Here is a 19,743-nt window from a genome sequence, read left to right on the forward strand (position 1 = left end):
GGATGGAGGGACAGGAGCCAGAGGGCAGGGATGGATGGGATGTTGGGAAGGAATCTCTGCTCTCAGCCATCACTCAGGGCAGGTCAGAGCTGTGCCCATGGCTCTGGTGTGAGTCCATGTGGGTCCAGGAGTCCCCAGGGTGTCCTGCAGGAACATGGTTGGGTTTTCTCCGTGTTCCAGGTTCCTTCTCAGGGATTTCCTGCCCCTCTCTGGTCCTGCAGCACTTTGGGGTCCTTACTTGGGAACCATCACAAGCTGTCTGAACCTCTTTAATTTCTAATTAACCTCCAGGCCTGTGGCTGCTGCTGGAAAGGGCCCAGGCAGAGCTTCCCCACCTTGGGAAATTTGCTGAACCTTGGCCAGGCCTGGTGGATTCCATGGCTTTGTGCAGAACCTTGGGAAAGGACAAGGCCATGGTGGGGACAGAGCTCCAGTGTGACCCTGGGGCAGCTTCAGGTGTTGGGAAAGGCTTTGGGGCCAATTCTTGCTGCATCCCTTGGATTTTGAACCTCCTGGAGACGCGGTGGTGTTTGTGTGGTGCTGGCAGGGCCGGCCCCATCCAAATCCTTTGCATTATTTATCAGCTGATTTAATAGAATTGCTCAGCCTCACATCCTTGCTCAGGGATTTGGATCCACCTCTGGTGCTTCCCTCACTCCCCACTTAATGCCAGAGCTGGGGGAAACTCTCCCTCCTCCTTCCTCCCTCCACGCTGGGAATAAAAACGGGGAATAAAGGGAATAAAAAGATTATTTTAATGCAGCCAGCCAGGCTTAAGGAGAGGTATAAGCAGCAAATAAGGGAGGCAATGATTATTATTTTTTAAGCCTGAAAATCTAAGCCCTGTGTAAGTGTTTCTGTTAAATGATGGAAAAGTTAGGCTGGTTTGGAATCCATGCTGCTCCCACATCCTGCCTGGAACTGAGATTTCCCCCAGTGAGCAGCTGCTCCCAGTGACTTCACAGCTCAGGAAAAACAGAGAAACCCACTGAAACACAGATTGCCCAGTAGCAGGTAGGCAGGGAAAGGTGTTTAACCCTGGGGAATGAGAAATACAAGGGAGTGAATGTAGAGGAATGAAAGTAGATGTAATGTAGCTTGTGTATATTGTGTAATGTATAATAATGCATATTGTGTATAATGTGGATTGTGCATTTTAAGCTTCACTATATCTCCTTGGAGGGAGGTGTGTTGTATTGAAAAGTAGTGTGGAAAAAAAAGGTTTTTGGTTTTTTTTGTGTGTGTGTAGTTGAAAGAAAAGTGGTATTTGGGTTGTTAGAGAAAAGTGGAAAACAGAGGAAGGGGATGAATAGATAAAATCTTGAAAAATGGGACAGAAAACCAGAAAGTTGGACACAGGAAAAAAACAAATAAAATAAAAGGGGGAATAAAAGCATACTAGCAGAGACACCCCAAAAATAACCCTTTGGGAGTTATGTTAGCTAACATAGGAAAATTAGGAAAATTAAAAATACAGAGATACAACTCCTTGCAAAAGGAGAAAACACAGGGTATGCAGTAGTTGATAGGAAAAACATGCAAACTATGGAAAAAGAGAAATTAACCTTAAACTAGTAAGCTCAAACTTGTGAATGATATACTTTAAAAAGAGCACATATGGAATATTTAACACAAAAAACCGTGGTGCCAAGGCAGTGATTCCAGAAAGATCAAAGCTCTGGGAGTGGGCACTGGGATAAATGAAAACACCTGAGGGATCCCTGCATGGGGAGGGAGGGGATCCAGCTGGCCTGGGATGCTTCATCCAGCCTTTCCAGCGTTCCTCAGGCTTGGAATTGTTCATCCTTTATTCTTATTTTGCTGTGTGAGTGTAAATTCACCAGTGTGTGCTGAGCTTGTGTCACCCAGAGCTGGGGAAAGCAGGGAGGGTTCTCTGCCAGGGCTTGGGGCTCTGCAGGGAAGGTGAGGTGCTCTCTGTGGGGGTCAGTAAGAGAGGATGAGGATGAGGATGAGGATGGAGACAGGCCAGGGAATGGGCTGGGAAAGGCTCGGAGGGAGCAGATGGGGAGGAAAAAGCCAATTTTGCTCTTTTGCAGGAGCAGCGTGGTCAGGGAAAATGTAGGTGGGTCAGGCCTGCAGCAAAGGGAAGCTGCTGAGCACATCCCCCCCCTTTTTTTTCCTCCTTTTTTGCTTTTTTTCTCTCTTTTTATTTCTCCTTTCCCCCCTTCCTTTTATACCCTTTTTTCTCTCTTTTTTCTTTTTTTATTTCTCTTCCCCCCCCTTCCATTTATACCCATTTTTCTCTATTTTCCCTCTTTTTATTTCTCCTTTTCCCCTTTCCATTTATACCCTTTTTTTTCTCTCTTTTCCTTCTTTTTATTTCTCTTTTCCCCCTTCCATTTATACCCTTTTTTCTCTCTTTTTCTTCTTTTTAATTCTCTTTTTTCCTCCTTCCTTTTGTACCATTTTTCCTCTCTTTTCCCTCTTTTTATTTCTCTTTTTCCCCCTTCCATTTATACCCTTTTTTCTCTCTTTTTCTTCTTTTTAATTCTCTTTTTTCCCCCTTCCTTTTATACCCTTTTTTTTCTCTATTTTTCCTCTTTTTATTTCTCTTCCCCCCCCCCTTCCTTTTACACCCTTTTTTTTTTCCTCTTTTTATTTCTCTTTATTTTCCCTTTCCTTTTATACCTTTTTTTTTCTTCCCCCCTCCCTCAGAAACCTGCTAAACCCTGTTCCATGTGGCTCCTCCACCTGCCCATGGAGCTGTGGCCCTCAGCAGATGCTTCACTCATTCACTGCTCTCAGGGATGTGAAACCTGAAATTACCACAGCCCCAAGACAACTGCGATAATTTTGGGGGATTTGGTGTTTTTTTACTCCACAACCCATACCTAAAACACACCAAAACCCCCAAAACTATCCCAGAACTCCCATCTTGTGGTGCAGGCACTACTGGATGCTGTGAAAAGCCTGGATCAGAAATGCTGCTGCTGCTGCCCCAGTTCTGCCATGCTGGCCATGCCCTCCTCTCCTCATTCCTGGGCAGGACCCAGGTGTACACCCTGCCTCCAAAAACAGGGCCAGCTTTAGCCTGGAATGCAGCAGGGCACAGGGGAGAGAGAGGCAGGCAGCAGCGGGGCAGGGAGTTAAATTTAATTGGGATAATATGGGTCAGAGCAGCAGCACCAACAACCTACTTCTGCCAGCCCGCCCAAATAACCTGGTTTGAGCTCTGCCACGGCTCCAGCCCTGCCCAGGGCCCCAACACATCCCTGTGTGCATCCCTGTGTCCATCCCTGTGTCCATCCCTGCCTGCATCAGCTCCTGCCCAGATCCCCAACACATCCCTGTGTGCATCAGTCTGGGTTTGGGAAGCCAGGTGTCTGCTAAGGGAGGCAGCCACCTCCCCTGAAATGGAGAATGTGAACCCCCTCCCTCTGAATTGTTATAATTTTGAAATTAAGGGGCTCTCAGGCAAAGATATGGGAGTAGGAATAACAGCTCCTTATTAGGAAAATTAAAAATACAAATGCAATAGTACAAACAAAAAAAAAACCCCACTGACAGCGTCAGAATAGACCTCACACTCTGTGGGTCAGGGTGGTGGCAGCAGTGCCATTCCATGGTGGCTCAGCCCTCCTGCAGGATAGGAATAACAGTTCTTTATTGGGAAAATTAAAAATACAAATGCAATGGTACAAAAAAAGAAAATTAAAAATACAAATGCAATAGTACAAAAAAAGAAAACAAATAGTACAAAAATAGTACAAACAGAGCCAAACCATGCCCTGTCCCCTGTGTGTCAGGGGGTGGCACAGCCCCATCCCATGGGGGCTCAGCCCTCCTGCAGTGCCAGCTGTGGCTCTGCTGGAGCAGGGATCCTGCACAAGGGGGGAGTTTTCCTCTGCAGCTCCAGGGCTGCTGCAGATGGGCCTGGGCTCCCTCTGGCCATGCAGGGCAGCAGAAGCTGCTCCTCTGGCAATGCACTGGGCAAAGGCTGCTGGGCTGTCCCAAAGCTCAGATTGGATCCAGGTAGGAATGCTTGGCTCCTCCCCTGGGCAATGCAGCATCTCCCCATGGGATGCTGGGATTGGATCAGCCCTGCAGGGACACTCAGTGGCCATGGACAGCAGAGATCTCCTGCAGGGAGGATTGGCTGGGGGAGAGATAAAGGAAAAACTGCCCCATGGACAGCAGAGAACTGCCCCAGCTCTGACAGATGGGGATTGAACACACAGCCCCATTTCCAGCCTAAGACAGCATCCCTGACCACATCCTGCTCACATCCCTGCTAAGATCTTGTCCACATCCCTGCCTGCATCAGTTCCTGCATCCTTGCCTGCATCCCTGCCCACATCCTTGTGTCCCTGTCTACACCTCGTTCTCCATCCCTGCTCACATCCCCCTCAGCCTGGAGAACCCCTCTCACAGCCTCAGCTTTGCCAGGCTGTGAAATGTCAGAGCCAGCACAAGCCACAGTAAATTCTTTTTCAAAATGATGGATTGTGGAAATAAAGAATGCACTGGGGGAATTATTTTTCCCTTTTTTTGCCCCCCTTTTTTTCCTCCTTTTTTGCTTTTTTTCCCTCTCTTATTCCTCTTTTTATTTCTCTTTTCCCTCCTTCCTTTTATACCCTTTTTTCCTCTCCTTTTCATCTTTTTTCCTCCTCAGAAACCTCCTCATTCCATGTGGCCCCTCCACCTGCCCATTGGGCTGTGGCCCTCAGCAGATGCTTTACTCACATCATGGCTCTCTCAGGCCCAAGATAATGAGGTTTTACCCCACAACCCACACCTAAACCACACCAAATCCTCCAAAATTATCCCAGAACCCCCCATCTCCATGTGGTGCAGCCACTATTGGAGTAGTTCTGAAGGCAGCAGCTGTGAAAAACCTGGGGGGAAAAAAAAATGGAATCCCTGAATGGTTTGGGTTGGAGGAGACCTTGAAATCATTCATTCCCACCCCCTGCCATGGACAGGGACAATTCCCACTATCCCAGGTTGCTCCAAACCCTGTCCAACACTTCCAAGGATGGAAGGAAAATTAATACCAAAAAAAAAAAAAAAAAGGTAAAAGAAAATTAGAAAATTTCCCAGCCTTGTTCTTTCCACGACAAGGATGGGAAGAGAAATACCAGGCAGGAGCCCTGGGAATTCTGTCTACACTCTCAGCTGGGCTGTGACCTGTTTGCTGTATTTGAAGCTTGAAATAGAGCCTTATGAGTAATGTGGTTCAGGTGCTTATCACCAATTAATTAATTCTTTTGCACGGTGGATACCTAATTAAAGCAGTCTCAGGTAATTCCTGAGGGGAGGGGGCTCAAATTAATGGGGCTGCTTAACGGGGTTGTTTCTGTGCTGATGTCACTTGTTGGGTGATTCCCAGAGGCTGGAAAGGGTCATTGGGCTCCCTGTGAGTGTTACTTAAAATAAAATTCTAATAAAGGTTTGATGGGGGTGAAATCATCGGGGGCTGATTTCTCATCATGAGGATTTCTGCAGCCCAAGGCTTTGCCTGCTGCAGGAGGGATTTTTGGGGGAAAATGATGAGGCTATAGCAAAAAAAAAAAAGAGATTTGGGGTTTATTTGAGCTGAAAATTGATTTGCAGAGGGGTGGGCCCAGCAGCGTGGAAAAATCCACATTTTCCTCCCCATTTTCTGTAGTCACATAGAGGATGCCCCTAAAATTGGATCTTTTAACCAAATCAGGGATTGGGAAATCATGGAATCATTTAGGTTGGAGGAGATCCCTGACATCATGGAGTCAAACCATTCCCCAGCCTTGAATTTGGGGTGATTTGCAGGAATGCATGCTGCAGAAAATTCCTTTTCAAAGTTCTGGATTGTGGAAATACAGAATGCACAGGGAATTTTTTTCCTTTTTTTCACTCCTTTTTTTCCTCCTTTTTTCCTCTCTTTTTCCCTTTTTATTTCTCTTTTTTCCCCTTCCCTTTATACTCTTTTTCCTCTCCTTTTCCTTTTATTTTTTTTCCTCTCTTTTTCCCTTTTTTTTTTCCTCTTTTCCACCCGTTCCAAGGTGGATTTGTCCTTTTCCAAATCCTCTTGGAAATGTGGTGTTGACACAACGAAAAATCCTTTTGGAAATGTGATGCTGGGAGAAACAACTCCATTTGCAGCTCTCCCTTCATCTTCCCTTCCCTTTCAATCCTCATTTCCCATCTTCCCATGAAGATCCTTATCTTCACCCTGGCCAGTACTTAAGAGCAGGATGTTAAAAAACTGAAACCCATGGCTGGATATGTTAATTAATATGAAATAATAGCTCTTGCCTGCTTCCCTTAATTAAAGGTCAGGAGTTCGGAGCTGGATGAGCAGATAAGGAAGAAATTCCTGACTGGGAGGGTGGTGAGGCCCTGGCACAGAATGCCCAGAGAAGCTGTGGATTCCCAATCCCTGGAAAAGTTCAGTGCCAGGCTGGATGAGCAGCCTGGGATTGTGGAAGGGGGCTGGAGTGGGATGAGCTTGGGGGCTGGAATGGGATGAGCTTGGGGGCTGGAATGGGATGAGCTTGGGGGCTGGAATGGGGTGAGCTTGAAGGCTGGAATGGGATGAGCTTGAAGGCTGGAGTGGGATGAGCTTGAAGGCTGGAATGGGATCAGCTTGAAGGTTGGAGTGGGATGAGCTTGAAGGCTGGAATGGGATCAGCTTGAAGGTTGGAGTGGGATGAGCTTGAAGGCTGGAATGGGATGAGCTTGGGGGCTGGAATGGGGTGAGCTTGGGGGCTGGAATGGGGTGAGCTTGAAGGCTGGAGTTGGATGAGCTTGGGGGCTGGGATGGGATGAGCTTGAAGGTTGGGATGGGATGAGCTTGGGGGCTGGGATGGGATGAGCTTGGGGGCTGGAGTGGGATGAGCTTGGGGGCTGGAGTGGGATGAGCTTTAAGGTTGGGATGGGATGAGCTTGGGGGCTGGAGTGGGATGAGCTTTAAGGTTTCTTCCAACCCAGAGCACTCTGGGATTCTGTGGTCTGTGTGCTGGAGATACTCTGATCCATCCATGGATTTTGGGGAATTTCTCAAGCTCTGTGTTCTCCTCTCCTCCCCTCCTGTGCTGCAGCAGCCTCCAGTCTCCTGGTGACCTCTGGGTGTTTTTAACATTTTATTAACCCTTAAAAACCCAACCCAACCCCCCCCAAAAAACCTCATTAAACCTTAAGGCATTTTCATTTTCACTCAAGTGCAGCCTGACAGGGCTGAGCCCTGGTGGGGAGCACGGGGCTGGGGCTGGAGGTGGTGTGACAGGATGTGTGCCCTACTGGGGTGTCACAGCATGTGACAGCCTGGCCCCTTCCCTTCTGAGTCACAGCAGGAGGAGATGACAGCCTTCCTCCCCATATCTGGACATCCTAATTCCCTGGTTTTTGGGCATTCTTATTCCTCAGGATCTGCACATCCTTATTTTCCAGTATTTGGGCATCCTTATTCCCCAAAATTTGGGCACCCTAATTCCTCAGTATTTGGGCATTTTATTTTCCAGCATCCTTATTCCCTGGCATTTGGGCATCCATATTCCTCAGGATCTGGGAATCCTTATTCCTCAGTATTTGGACATCCTTATCCCTCAGTATTTGGGCATTTTATTTTCCAGTATCTGGGCATCTTTATTTTCCAGTATCTGGACATCCTTATCATTCAGTATTTCAACATTCTTATTCCTCAAAATTTGGATATCCTTGTTCCCAAGTATTTGGACATCCTCATTTCCCAAATATCTGGGAATTTGTATTTCCCTCTGTATAAACTTTCTTATCCCTCAGTATCTGGGCATCCTTATTCCCTGATATTTGGGCAGCCCTGAATTCTCCAATATTTGGCCATTCTTATTCCCTGATATTTGGTCAACCTTGCTCTCCAGTATTTGAGTATTCTTATTTCTCAGTATTTAGACATCCTTATTCCTCAGAATTTGGGCATTTTTGTTCCCCAAGTATCTGGGAATATTTTTTTTTTCCTTTTTATGGGCATCCTTATTCCCCAGGGTTTGGGTATCCCTGAATTCCCCAGGATTTGGGTGTCCATGTTCCCCGGTATTTGGACACCCTAATTCCTCAGTATCTGGGCATCCTTATTCCTCAATATTTCAGCATTTTTATTCCCAAGTAGGTGGGAATTCTTTATTCCCTCTTTATGGGCATCTTTATTCCTCAGTCTTTGGGCATCATTATTGCCCAGGCATCTGGAAATTCCTTATTTCCCCTTTATGTGGACATTTGTATTCCTTGGTATTTGGGCGTCCTTGAATTCCCCAGTACTTGGGCATTGCTCAATATTTGGCTATCCTTGTTCCCTGGTATTTGAGCATGTTATTCCATTTTATCCCTCAGAATTTGGGCATCCTTGTTCCCTGGTATTTGGGCATGTTATTCAGTTTTATCCCTCAGAATTTGGGCACCCTTGTTCCCTGGTATTTGAGCATGTTATTCCATTTTATCCCTCAGAATTTGGGCACCCTTGTTCCCTGGTATTTGGGCATGTTATTCCATTTTATCCCTCAGAATTTGGGCATCCTTGTTCCCTGGTATTTGGTGAAGGTGAGGGAACACCCAGAGCCTGACCTGCTCCCACCACTGGGATTATCCCTTGTGCACCAGCACTTTTTCCCAGGATTTTCCCCCAAATAACAACTTCAGAGCAGCCTGGGGGTTTGCTCAACTACCAGTGCATTCCCTAGTGGCTTTCCCATGGCTCTGGACCCTTTTTCCAACCCTGGAGCAGGTCTGTGCTCCCTCCTTGTGGCACTGGGATGGAAAGAGCCAAAACCTTGTAGGAACAGTGGCAGGAGGGACCAGAGCTGCTGGTATTTTTTCTTTGAAAAAAAATATTGTTCACCTGAACAATATTTTTTCAAAGAAAAACCCACAAAAACCCCCAAAAAAAACATAAAAAGGAAGTTGAGGTTGGTTCCTGTTTATTCAGTTTGAGCCTTCAGTTAGGGCCTGAGAGAAAACAAAAGCAGCTGAGGTTCCCCTGCACGTGATGCCCACGGGGCAGGGGCTGCTCCAGGGAGAGGGGACACAGCAGGAATGTGAGGCTGGAGCCTCCTGACTCCAGCTGAGCTTCCCACAAGGTGAGTGAAGGGCACAGAGCCAATCCCAGTGCTGAGCTCTTCCTTTAAAGCAGAAATCAGGGAAGAGCAGAATGTGTTATTGCCTTGTCTGGGTAATTCCCATCCTTGGGAATGCTCTGGGAGAGCTGGGGGTGCTCACCTGGAGAAGGGAAGGATCCAGGGAAACCTCAGAGCCCCTTCCAGGGCCTGAAGGAACCCTCTAAAGAAGGACAGGTTTTTGTAGGGCCTGGAATGACAGCAAAAAGGGTTTTAATCTTAGAGAGGGTTGGTTCAGACTCAGATTTAAGGAAGAATTTTTTAATGGGAGGGTGGGCAGGCCCTGGCACAGGGTGCCCAGAGCAGCTGTGGCTGCCCCTGGATCCCTGGAAGTGCCCAAGGCCAGGTTGGACAGGGCTTGGAGCAGCCTGGGATGGTGGAAGGGATCCCTGTGAATGACAGGGGGTGGAACAGGATGAGCTTTAAGGTCCTTTCTATCCCAGGCAGTTCTGGGATCAGTAATTGGGGCTGAAGCAGGTGCCCATCCCAGCTCTCCTGTCTGGGTTTGCCAGGAGGGAAGGGATGCTGCCAAAGGGATAAGGAAGCTGTTGCCATGGAAACAGGCTTGGTTTTTCCACTCCCTTGTCTTTTAATTCATTTATTTATTTATCTGCCAGCAACATCTCTGACCTGCAAGCTGCTTCCCAGGGATTTAAACACCAGATTGGACCTCTGGGATAAAAAAATGGCTGGGAAAGGGAATAAAATCCCTGTGGAGAGGGGCTGGGAGCTGGGGCTGGAACCAGCACTCAGGATTTAGGTTTTCTTTGCCCCATGGAACAAATCAAGCTCAGATAATTTTCTTTCCTTAAGGAAAGAGTGAAACATGTGGAATTTGGGTGTATTAAGTCTCTTTTCCCAGCCAGATCTGTAACTCCTGTTGGGATTGGTGGGACTATCCCATCTCCCACCCTCTGGAAAACGTGGCTCTGCTATTTTCTATTTTGCCTGTTGTATTTTTATATATTCTGGATATATTTAGCAATTTTTTTTCAGCTGAGCCACCTATTTTTAGCCATGGCTTTTAGCAAAAGCCACAAGATGCCTGGCAAAGGCATCCAGCCCCTCACGAGGGATTCCCACGCTCCAGCCAGACAGTGACCCTATTCCCAGTTATCCCTTCTGGATGCTGCATCCTGGCTCATTTTGGGGAGGAAAAGGCAGTTTTTGGGAGATCCTGCTTGTTTCAGTGGGGATGCAGCGAGCTGGGCTGGGCTCAGCTCTTGGGAAGCACAGGGACAGGGAGAAATCCCAGAGTGAATGAGATTTGGGACCCATTTCTCCATTATAATACCCAGCATGGAACCATTTCTGGACCAAAGGCCCTTTTTCTGTCCAAAAAAACCCCTTTTCTGTCCAAAAAAAGCCCCTTTTCTGTCCAAAATTCCCCCATTTTCTGGTTCAAACCCCCAGATGGGTGATGCCTGCCTGGTAGGAACAACCCAGATCCCTGCTCTCCCCAAAATCCTGGCTGTCCCAGTGGGGTTCACCCACTTTGCTATAAGTGAGTGGAAAATGCATCAGGGATGGAAAATATGACTTTGTTTTGCAAGCAAGGAGCAGGGAGGCTGCTGCTTGCACCCCAAAAAGGAGCTGGTTTTGGGGTGGGTGATGCTGCTTTCAGTCTTGGTGGTGAGGGAAGGGAGAGGTTTCAGCCTGGCCAGTGTCAGCATTTTCTGTTGCATTCCTGCTTTTCCTTTTGGTTCAGAGGGGAGAGATGGAAAGCAGGGAAAAACCTTGCTGGGAGGCGAAAAAAATCTGGAAAATGGAACCATGGAATCATCCAGGTTGGAAAAGCCCTCTAAGGTCATTCCACCATAAGCTATGGAATGGTTTGGGCTGGAAGGGATCTTTAAGTTCATCTTTTTCCATCCCCTGCCATGGGCAGGGACACTTTCTGCTATCCCAGGGTGCTCCAAGCTTCATCCAACCTGGCCTTGGGCACTTCCAGGGATGGGAAAATGCAATTTTTTTTAACATTTAGGAGAATTCTAATCTCCACCCACATGGACCTTGAGCTAAAACCCAACTAAAAGAGGAGCAAAAACTTCTGGAGGTGGTTCAGCTCTGATTCCATTGGTTTGGAGCTGGAACTGGGGATGGATCCAGCACCAGGCACCCAAATTCCAGGATCCTCTCTGCTCCACAGCCTCTCAGCTCTGTGCAGAGCAGGCAGCAGCTGCTGCTGACGAGGAGCTGGCAAATGAAGCTTAATTATTCCTGCAAGCAGAGCTGGCAGCTCTGGGGTGCCAGAGCCCCACAGGAGCCCAGGCTGGGAGGGAGGAATGGGATGGCAGCTTAGCAGGAGGGCTCAGCATCAAGAAATGCTCCTTTTGCAGTGCCTGCTTTGGCTTGGATGCGCCATTTGGTGTGGAAATTCATCCAGGAATCCAGGAGGGTGGGATGGAGGAGGGCTGGTTGGCCCAGAGCAATGGTGGCTTTTAGCTCAGAGCATTTTCAATCCCAATCTCAGCCCATCAAGCTGCCCCACATCCACGTTTGTTGCTCCACATCACAGTTAACAGGTGAAGATTTTGGTGAAGATTCCTCAGGATCTGGACATCTTTATTCCCTGGAATTTGGGCATCCTCATTCCCCAAAATTTGGACATCCTTATTCCCCAGTATTTGGGCATTTTTGTTTCCCAAGTATCTGGGAATCATTTTTTCCTTTATATGGGCATCTTTATTCCTCAGGATTTGGATATCCCTGAATTCCCAGGATTTGGGTGTCCATGTTCCCCCAGTATTTGGACTTTCTAATTCCTCAGAATTTGGGCATTTTATTTTCCAGTATCTGGGCATTCTTATTCCCTGATATTTGGACATCCTTATTCCTCAGTCTTTGGATATCCCTGAATTCCCCAGGATTTGGACACCCTAATTCCTCAGTATTTGGGCATCTTTATTTTCCAGTATTTGGGCATCCTTATTCCTAAATATCTGGGCATCCTCATCCTTCAGTATTTGAACATTCTTATTCCTCTAAATTTGGACATCTTTGTTGCCAAGTATTTGGAAATAAGTATCCTTATTTCCTAAATATCTGAGAATCTGTATTTCTCTCTGTATGGGCTTTCTTATCCCTCAGTATCTGGGCATCCTTATCCTTCAGTATTTGAACATTCTTATTTAATTCCTCAAAATTTGGATATCTTTGTTCCCAAGTATTTGGGCATTTGTATTTCCCAAATATCTGGGAATTTGTATTTCCCTCTGTATGGGCTTTCTTATCCCTCAGTATCTGGGTATCTTTATTCCCTGGTATTTTGGCAGCACTGAATTCTCCAATATTTGGGCATTCTTTGGGAAATTTTTGGGAAAGCTGGAATGAGCAGACCAAGAGCTGGCACCAGGGATCAGGGATGTGCCTCGCTGTTTGTTCACCTAAATCCCAATTTTTGGTGCCTCTTCAGGCTGGGTGCTGCTGGTGACAGAAAAAAAAAGTCATTCAAAGGTACCCAAAGCTCTTCATTCAGCAGAGAGCAACAAATGAGGTGGGTTTGGAGCTTAGGGACCAGCTAGCAAAAACCAGCAGCAAAATTTTCATGTCCAGACATTTATTTCCAGCATCTTTCCTGGAATCCCAGAATGGTTTGGGTTGGAATGGACCTTAAATCCCATCCCAGTGCCACCCCTGCCATGGCAGGGACACCTCCCACTGTTCCAGGTTGCTCCAAGTCCTGTCCAGCCTGGCCTTGGACACAAAGCTCAGCTCAGTGTCAGGCTCAGCTTTCCTGGGAAATCTGTGCCAGGGTCTCATCACCCTCACAGGGAAGAGATTTAAGCCAAGCCAAGCTGTGGAGCATCCTCCTCTCCTCCAACCCCCAGCTCCTCTTTACTCATTGCAGGCAAGCAAGCAAAACCCTGGAAAGTGTCCTCAGCTCCAAGGAAAAATGCCAAAATATTTGAGCATGGCATTTAGAGGGAAGTTTATTTTCCAGGCATTGCATTTCCAGGCGGTGACCTCCCTCCCTGGGCCAGCACAGGGATGGGAACTTCCAGAGGCAGGGCTGGAGATGTGGGGGATGCAGGGAGAATGCCTGACCCCATTTGGGGAATCTGGGAATTCCCAGCCTGCTGGAGTGATGGCAGCACTTGGATACAGGTCACTGAGGAGCTGTGCCAGCATCAGCCCAATTCATCTCCAGGTCCCCTCCATCAGAGCTCAGCTCCTGGCCTTAGGCAGCAAAATTCCTTTGGATTTGAAATTTTTGTTTATATTTTTTATTTTATATTTCTACATAAAATAGATTATATCTATATAAATATATCTGTATAGCTATGTAGCTATAAAATAGATTTTACATATATATAATAATTTTATGGTTTATATTATATATTATATATATTATATATATTATATATTATATGTTATATATATTATATGTTATATACATTATATATAATATATAATATATTATATATTATAAATTTATAATTTTATAAATGATATATTATAATTTTATGCTATATATTATTTTATATATTATATTATAGATAAATAGAAAAATATATTTAATTTTTATATTTTCTTTTTTGTATTTATATTTTCCTTTATTAAATTTACATTTACATGTATATTTATATGGTATTTTTATTTTATTTTATTTATTAATTTATTTACTTAAATTTTTATTTCCTGGTCTTCCCATTACCACAGGGCTGCTCTCACACTGTCTGCAGTTGTGCTGAGCTTATTTTTATTTTTAAATTTAATTTTTTTAAAATTTAATTCTATTTTTATTTATTTTTATTTCATTTCCTGGTCTTCCCATTATCACAGGGTTGCTCTCACACCCTCTGTGGTTGTGCTGAGCTTATTTTTATTTTTAAATTTAATTTTTTTAAATTTTAATTTTATTTTTATTTATTTATATTTCATTTCCTGGCCTTCCCATTATCACAGGGCTGCTCTCACACCCACTCAGTGCTGTTGTGCTGAGCTTTGCCTGCAACGAGAGGAGTTTTATGGCACTCCCAAGGGAATTCAGGCAGTGCCTTATTTCCCTCACTTAATGGCACGTGTGTGCCTGGATAATGGGATTCCTGCCTTGGAGCCCACAGGTTAATGAGTCCTTCCTCATTATTTTCATGCTAATGATGTTTTACAGGGCCAGTACATGGATGGTGTCTCTTTTGGGCTCTGCACTGTAATCACAGCTCGGGATCTTGCCGGCTTGTTTTGATGTTTGTCTGTAGTGCAGAGGGGCCTTGGGTTATTTACTGTGTGTGGAAAGGGCTGGGTTTGTTCAAAGGGGCGCAAAAAGCTGGAGAGGGACTTTGGACAAGGGATGGAGGGACAGGACACAGGGCATGGCGGGGTTAGGTGGGATTTTGGGAAGGAATATGAGGGTGGGGAGGGGCTGGCCCAGAGCAGAGCAGCTGTGGCTGCCCCTGGATCCCTGGCAGTGCCCAAGGCCAGGCTGGACAGGGCTTGGAGCACCCTGGGACAGTGGGAGGTGTCCCTGCCATGGCAGGGGTGGGATGAGATGGGATTTAAGGTGCCTTACAACCCAATTCCATCTCTCTATGATACATCCAATCCAAACAAAAACACCCGTGGAATTTTGGGATTCCACACCTTCCTGGGGGTGCACTGGGGTCTCCTCTCTGGGATTTAAGAGCTGCTTTAGTGCTGCAGCAGCTCCACCAGGGCTGTAGTCCAGGGTGGGACATTCACCAGCTCACTTTGAAGTGTCACCTGCTGCTTTTTTGTTTTTATTTGTGGTGGAGGAAACACCCCATGTTTCCCCAGGGGTGGAAATGCTCTAAAACCATCCCTGGCCCCAAAATGGTTCTCATTTCTACTTGAAGCACCTGCAGAGTGGCTGAGCCTGGCCCAGGGTGTGGTGGCTCCTGGGAGGCTCCTCTGAGTTGTCCCAAAGTCCCCAACATTGTCCCAACAGGCCAGTGCTCCTCTCAGGAGGGTCCCACCCTTCCCTCCCCTTATTTTTGGGGCTGTTTTCCCCATTTCAGCGTCCCTAGGGCTGGCTGCAGTAAGAGCAAGGGAGGGTTTCCTTGCAGGAGGGTGGCAGCAGGGTTGGATATACAGAATTATTTCAAGGATCAGGGCTGTAACAGGCATACAGATGCCCTCAGCAGCCCTCCCTGCTCCCATAGGTCCTAAACAGGGAAGTCCCTGTTTAGGATTGTGATTCCCTGCCACTGGAGCAGATCCTTTCACAGAATTCACAGAATCCCTGGGTTGGAAGAGACCTTCAAGATCATTGGGTCCAACCCAGCCCCGACAGCTCAACTCAAGCCTGGCCCCCAGTGCCACATCCAGGCTTTGTTAAACACATCCAGGGATGGGGACTCCACCACCTCCCCGGGCAGAACATTCCAGAACTTTATCACCCTTTCTGTAAAAAAACCTTTTTCCTAATATCCAACCTAAATTTCCCTTGGTGCAGCTTAAGACCTTGTATGAAAGGGCACAACATGGAATTGTTTAGGCTGGAAAAGCCCTCCACTAACCTGTGTCCCCAAGTGCCACATCCACACACTTTTGGAACCCTTCCAGGGATGACATTTGCTGCCTTGGCAAAGTCTCTGTGGCACCCAACCCAGTTTTTGGTTGAACCTGCTGCTGTGCCAGAACCATGGCACATTCCATGGTGTGGGAAATAGTGGAGGTAAGAAGAGCTTTAGAAAGTTGGGAAAGTAGGTTTTAAAAACAGAAAGAGTGGAGAAATTAGAATTAGTTGTAGTTGTAAAGTTTGAAGGTAGGAAAAAGTTACAATATTATAATAAGTAAAGTAAATAGTAAATAAGGACCTGAAACAATAGCTTGAGTTTTAGGTTTGGTTAAGATAGACTTTAAGACTCTAGAAAAATATGTTTAGTAAGATAGTAGAAGGTTTTAAGCTTAATAATGGTGTATTGTGCATTGTTAATAGAAGTAAGTTCTATTAAGTAAGAAATATTTCTTACTTAGAAATAAGTAAGTATTGTGTGAAGTATGTGTACCTTTAGTGATTGGTTAGAACAATTGTTTGTAACTTTGGCAATATGCTGCTGGCTAGAAAGTTTTTAAAATGTTCTGTAACAAAGAAATCTTTGGGGCCTGCTGGTAGGACGTGAGCTTTTTCTATTTTTCTATTGTCTCAGCTATCTAATGTTGAGAAAATGAGGCTGATGTTGTAATAAAATTCCAAGGCACGTCTCTCACTAGTCTCGTTCTGTTTGTGAAAGAGAAAAAACTTCCCCAACACAAATGGTGCCCTGTGAAGCAAAAGATTCATTTTAGAATCCTTTGCAGACCATTCAGTCATCAGTGTTGAGAGCCCCAGATTAAGGAAATCGAAAGAAGAGGGAAATCAAAAGAGAGCTGTGCCCTGCTGCTCAAACCCTTCCCCAGCTACCAAAAAACGAGGGGAGAGGTGAGATACACAAAACATGGGCTGAGCTGAACCTCCAGCCATGGCCGGGGGGAGCAGATCCAGCCAGGAGCTGGGCTGGAGCGTTTTGGCAGCGCTCCCCAGGAGATGCTCCTCCTGTGCACCAGACTGTTCAGCCCATGCCCTGGGCTACTTGCCCATGACTGAAACCTCTTCCTGTGCTGAAAACCTCGCTGAATGCAAACAAAAAATGTCCCTGGGGGCTGGGCTTGCACGGCACAGGGCGGGGGACACACGGAGGGAACCTGGGGATGTGGCACCCGGCGCCTGTGGGGTCCCTGGTGCCAGGAATGATGGTCCCATGCAGCTGAGTTTCATTTTCTGTTCTCTTTATTTAAGGGCAGTGAAGGGCCAAGAGGAGCAGAGCTTCCCTTAGAGGCACAGATCAGCGGAGAGATCAGCTTCTGGTAAAAAACAACCCCTCCCTGTGCTCCCCTCCTCATCCTCAAACCTAGCTGGCCCTGGCATGGCTCGTGCTCCAAGCACAGGCACCAGTGCCAGGTTGATTCCTTCTATAAATCCCATAGATTTATGTGGGATCCCATATAAATCCCATAAAACCCCATAAAAATATAATATAATATAATATAATATAATATAATATAATATAATATAATATAATATAATATACATCTCTATATATTACAAAATATATAATATTATGTACTATTTAATCTAGTTATAATAGAATATAATGTATAACATACTATATATTATACATATTATATATATTATTAATGTAATCTATTTTATCTAATGTAATATCTAATATCTAATATAATCTAGTATCTCATATATAATATAATATTATATGTATATAATATTATATTATATATTATATATTATATATTATATATTATATGTAAGATATTAGATATTGAAAATATATAATTAATTCTAATATATAATTAGAATTATATATTAGAATTATATATAGAATATAGAACATAATATGTTCTATATTCTATATATAAATATATTAATATTCTATATTAACATAATATGTTAATATAGAATTAACATATTATGTTATATATATAATACAATATTATATATATTATATTAGGATTAATTATATATTTTTAAATATTTTGTATATATATTTGTGTATATATTTTTATTTTTTTTAAATAATCCCATGAAAATTTTCAGCCCATTTTGAAGCTGGCAGGCTGCCCCAGTCAGGCAGGAGCACTGCTGGAAAACCCTTGCTGCTGCAGGAGCTGGATGCTGGGATTCTGCTGCCTCTGCCAGAGCTCACTGCTGGTAGAAGGTGCTGGAAAAACATCCGGGATCCAGCCTGGAGTGACCTTAATGGGCATCCCCCTCCTGCCTGGGGTAGAAATCTCCAGAAACAGGAAACTCCAGCATCCTGTTTAGCATCTTAATGTGCAAATTGGCAGCAGGGACAAAGGCAGGGAGGCCAAGGGACGCTGGACACACACTGGGCACCGGCAGGGGCTGGAGGATGGGCAGGGAATGAGCCTGGCACAGAAATCCTGTTCCCTGGGGTTTTGTTGCTGTCAGAGGCTGTCATGGAACAGCAAACAGCAAAGCACAGCTCAGCTGGGCTCCTGCTGCTGCAGGCTGGGCTCTGGACAGTCCCAGTGCCACCCCAGCTCTGGGGACACCACTGGCAGCGTGTCCTGGGTTGGCATTTCCCATCCTCACCCCCTCATTTGGATGGCTTTAACCCTCCACACATGCAACCCCAGCCCATCCTTTGGGGGCTGGCATATATAAATTGACATATATTTTTTATATATATTTTTTTTAAAAAATCCCATGAAAACCCCATTTTGGAGCTGGCAGGAGCAGCCCAGCAGCTGATCCTGGTGTGTTCCTGCCCACAGCCCATCCCGGGAGCCCTCCTGGCCTGCCCATGGCTAGCAACAACACTGCTAGCATAGCACAGGCCCGCAAGCTGGTGGAGCAGCTGAAGATGGAGGCCAACATCGACAGGATAAAGGTAGGGATTCTTGGGAGATGCCTCCGGGAAGGCTGGGAGGTGGTGGCTGCTGCCCAAAGCTGGTGGAGGGAGATGGGATGTGGAGCCAGGGGGTGTTTGTGGGGGATGCCCTTGTTTGAAGTAGACCATTCAGTCATCAGTGTTAAGAGCCCCAGATTAAGGAAATCAAAAGAAGAGGGAAATTGAAAGAGAGCTGTGCTCTGCTGCTCAAACCCTTCCCCAGCCACCAAAAAAAGAGGGGAGAGGTGAGATAAACCACAGGCTGAGCCGAATCTCCAGCCATGGCCCTGGGAGAGCAGATCCAGCCAGGAGGCAGTGGGAGATGGGATCGTAGAATCTGAGAATGGTTTGGGTTGGAGGAGACCTTAAAGCCCTTTTTGTTCCAACCCCCTGCCAGGGACACCTTCCACCAGCCCAGGTTGCTCCAAGCCCCATCCAGCCTGGCCTTGGGCACTCCCGGGGGTGAGAGGCAGCTGGAAGCATCACCTGGAGCCCTGTGGGGTGGTGGGAAGGAATGATTGTCCCCAAGGCATCTCAGCTCCTTGCTAAGAGCTTAAATCCAGGGAGAGAAGTGCTCCAGGGCTGGGATGAGCTCTGGTGGCTCAGGAGCTGCTGCCATGTCTGATATAAAGAGCGAGGCTGGTGGGTGAGGGCAGGAAATGCTGCTGTGGATGTTCCTGCCAAGGGATGCGTGGGAGAGCCAGCAGGGATGCTGAAGTCAGTCCTTGTCAGGTGAAGGATGGGATTGGGGGAAGGCTGGGAATGGGAATTCAGGCTGACAGAACAGCTCAGAGCCCAGAGGTGAAGAACCAGCCCCTGCAGGAACGTGCTGCTGTATTTGTCAGTCAGGTTCTCATCTCAGATCTGATATTCCCTGCTCAGGGATGCTGCCAGCCTGGTGGCACCTCTCCAGGTGGGACGTCCCCAGCACAGCCATGTCACAGACATCTTTTATGAAAAATCCTTTCCTTAGGATTTTTCCTCCTCAGAAGCTGAGAGGCCTCAGGAACAAAATGTAAACAATGGTTATCTGCTGCTGTGGAATGCAACAGGTGGATCTTTGATTGGCCAATGTTGGATGTTTCTAATTAATGGCCAATCACAGCCCAGCTGGCTCGGACAGAGAGCCCGAGACAGAGCCTTTGTTATCATTCTTTCCTATTCTATTCTTAGCTGGCCTTCTGAGGAAATCCTTTCTTCTATTCTTTTAGTATAGTTTGAATGTAATATATATCATAAAATAATAAATCAGCCTCCTGAAACATGGAGTCAGACCCTCATCTCTT

The 19,743-nt window shown here is 46.0% G+C and overlaps 1 protein-coding gene and 1 long non-coding RNA gene across 2 annotated transcripts in view; one reads left to right on the forward strand and one right to left on the reverse strand.

Annotated features, from left to right (window-relative positions):
* The window catches only part of GNG2 (G protein subunit gamma 2), a 29,681-nt gene that overhangs the window by 6,545 nt on the left and 3,393 nt on the right, over nt 1-19,743 (forward strand). The window contains exons 2-3 of the mRNA XM_071426089.1: nt 16,828-16,895; nt 18,342-18,457. Coding sequence (XP_071282190.1) covers nt 18,371-18,457 — 87 coding nt within the window. The 5' untranslated portion in view covers nt 16,828-16,895; nt 18,342-18,370. The remainder of the gene's footprint in view (nt 1-16,827; nt 16,896-18,341; nt 18,458-19,743) is intronic.
* Nucleotides 2,115-2,297, reverse strand: LOC139589615 (uncharacterized). Its single transcript, XR_011679078.1, has 2 exons — nt 2,255-2,297; nt 2,115-2,199 (listed from the first exon to the last, which is right to left on the reverse strand). It is a non-coding gene; the product is annotated as an uncharacterized lncRNA (long non-coding RNA).

The sequence above is a fragment of the Agelaius tricolor genome, unplaced genomic scaffold, assembly GCF_023055355.1.
Source record: "Agelaius tricolor isolate 1412-34295 unplaced genomic scaffold, bAgeTri1.0.p SCAF_5, whole genome shotgun sequence".
Taxonomy (NCBI): Eukaryota; Metazoa; Chordata; class Aves; order Passeriformes; family Icteridae; genus Agelaius; species Agelaius tricolor.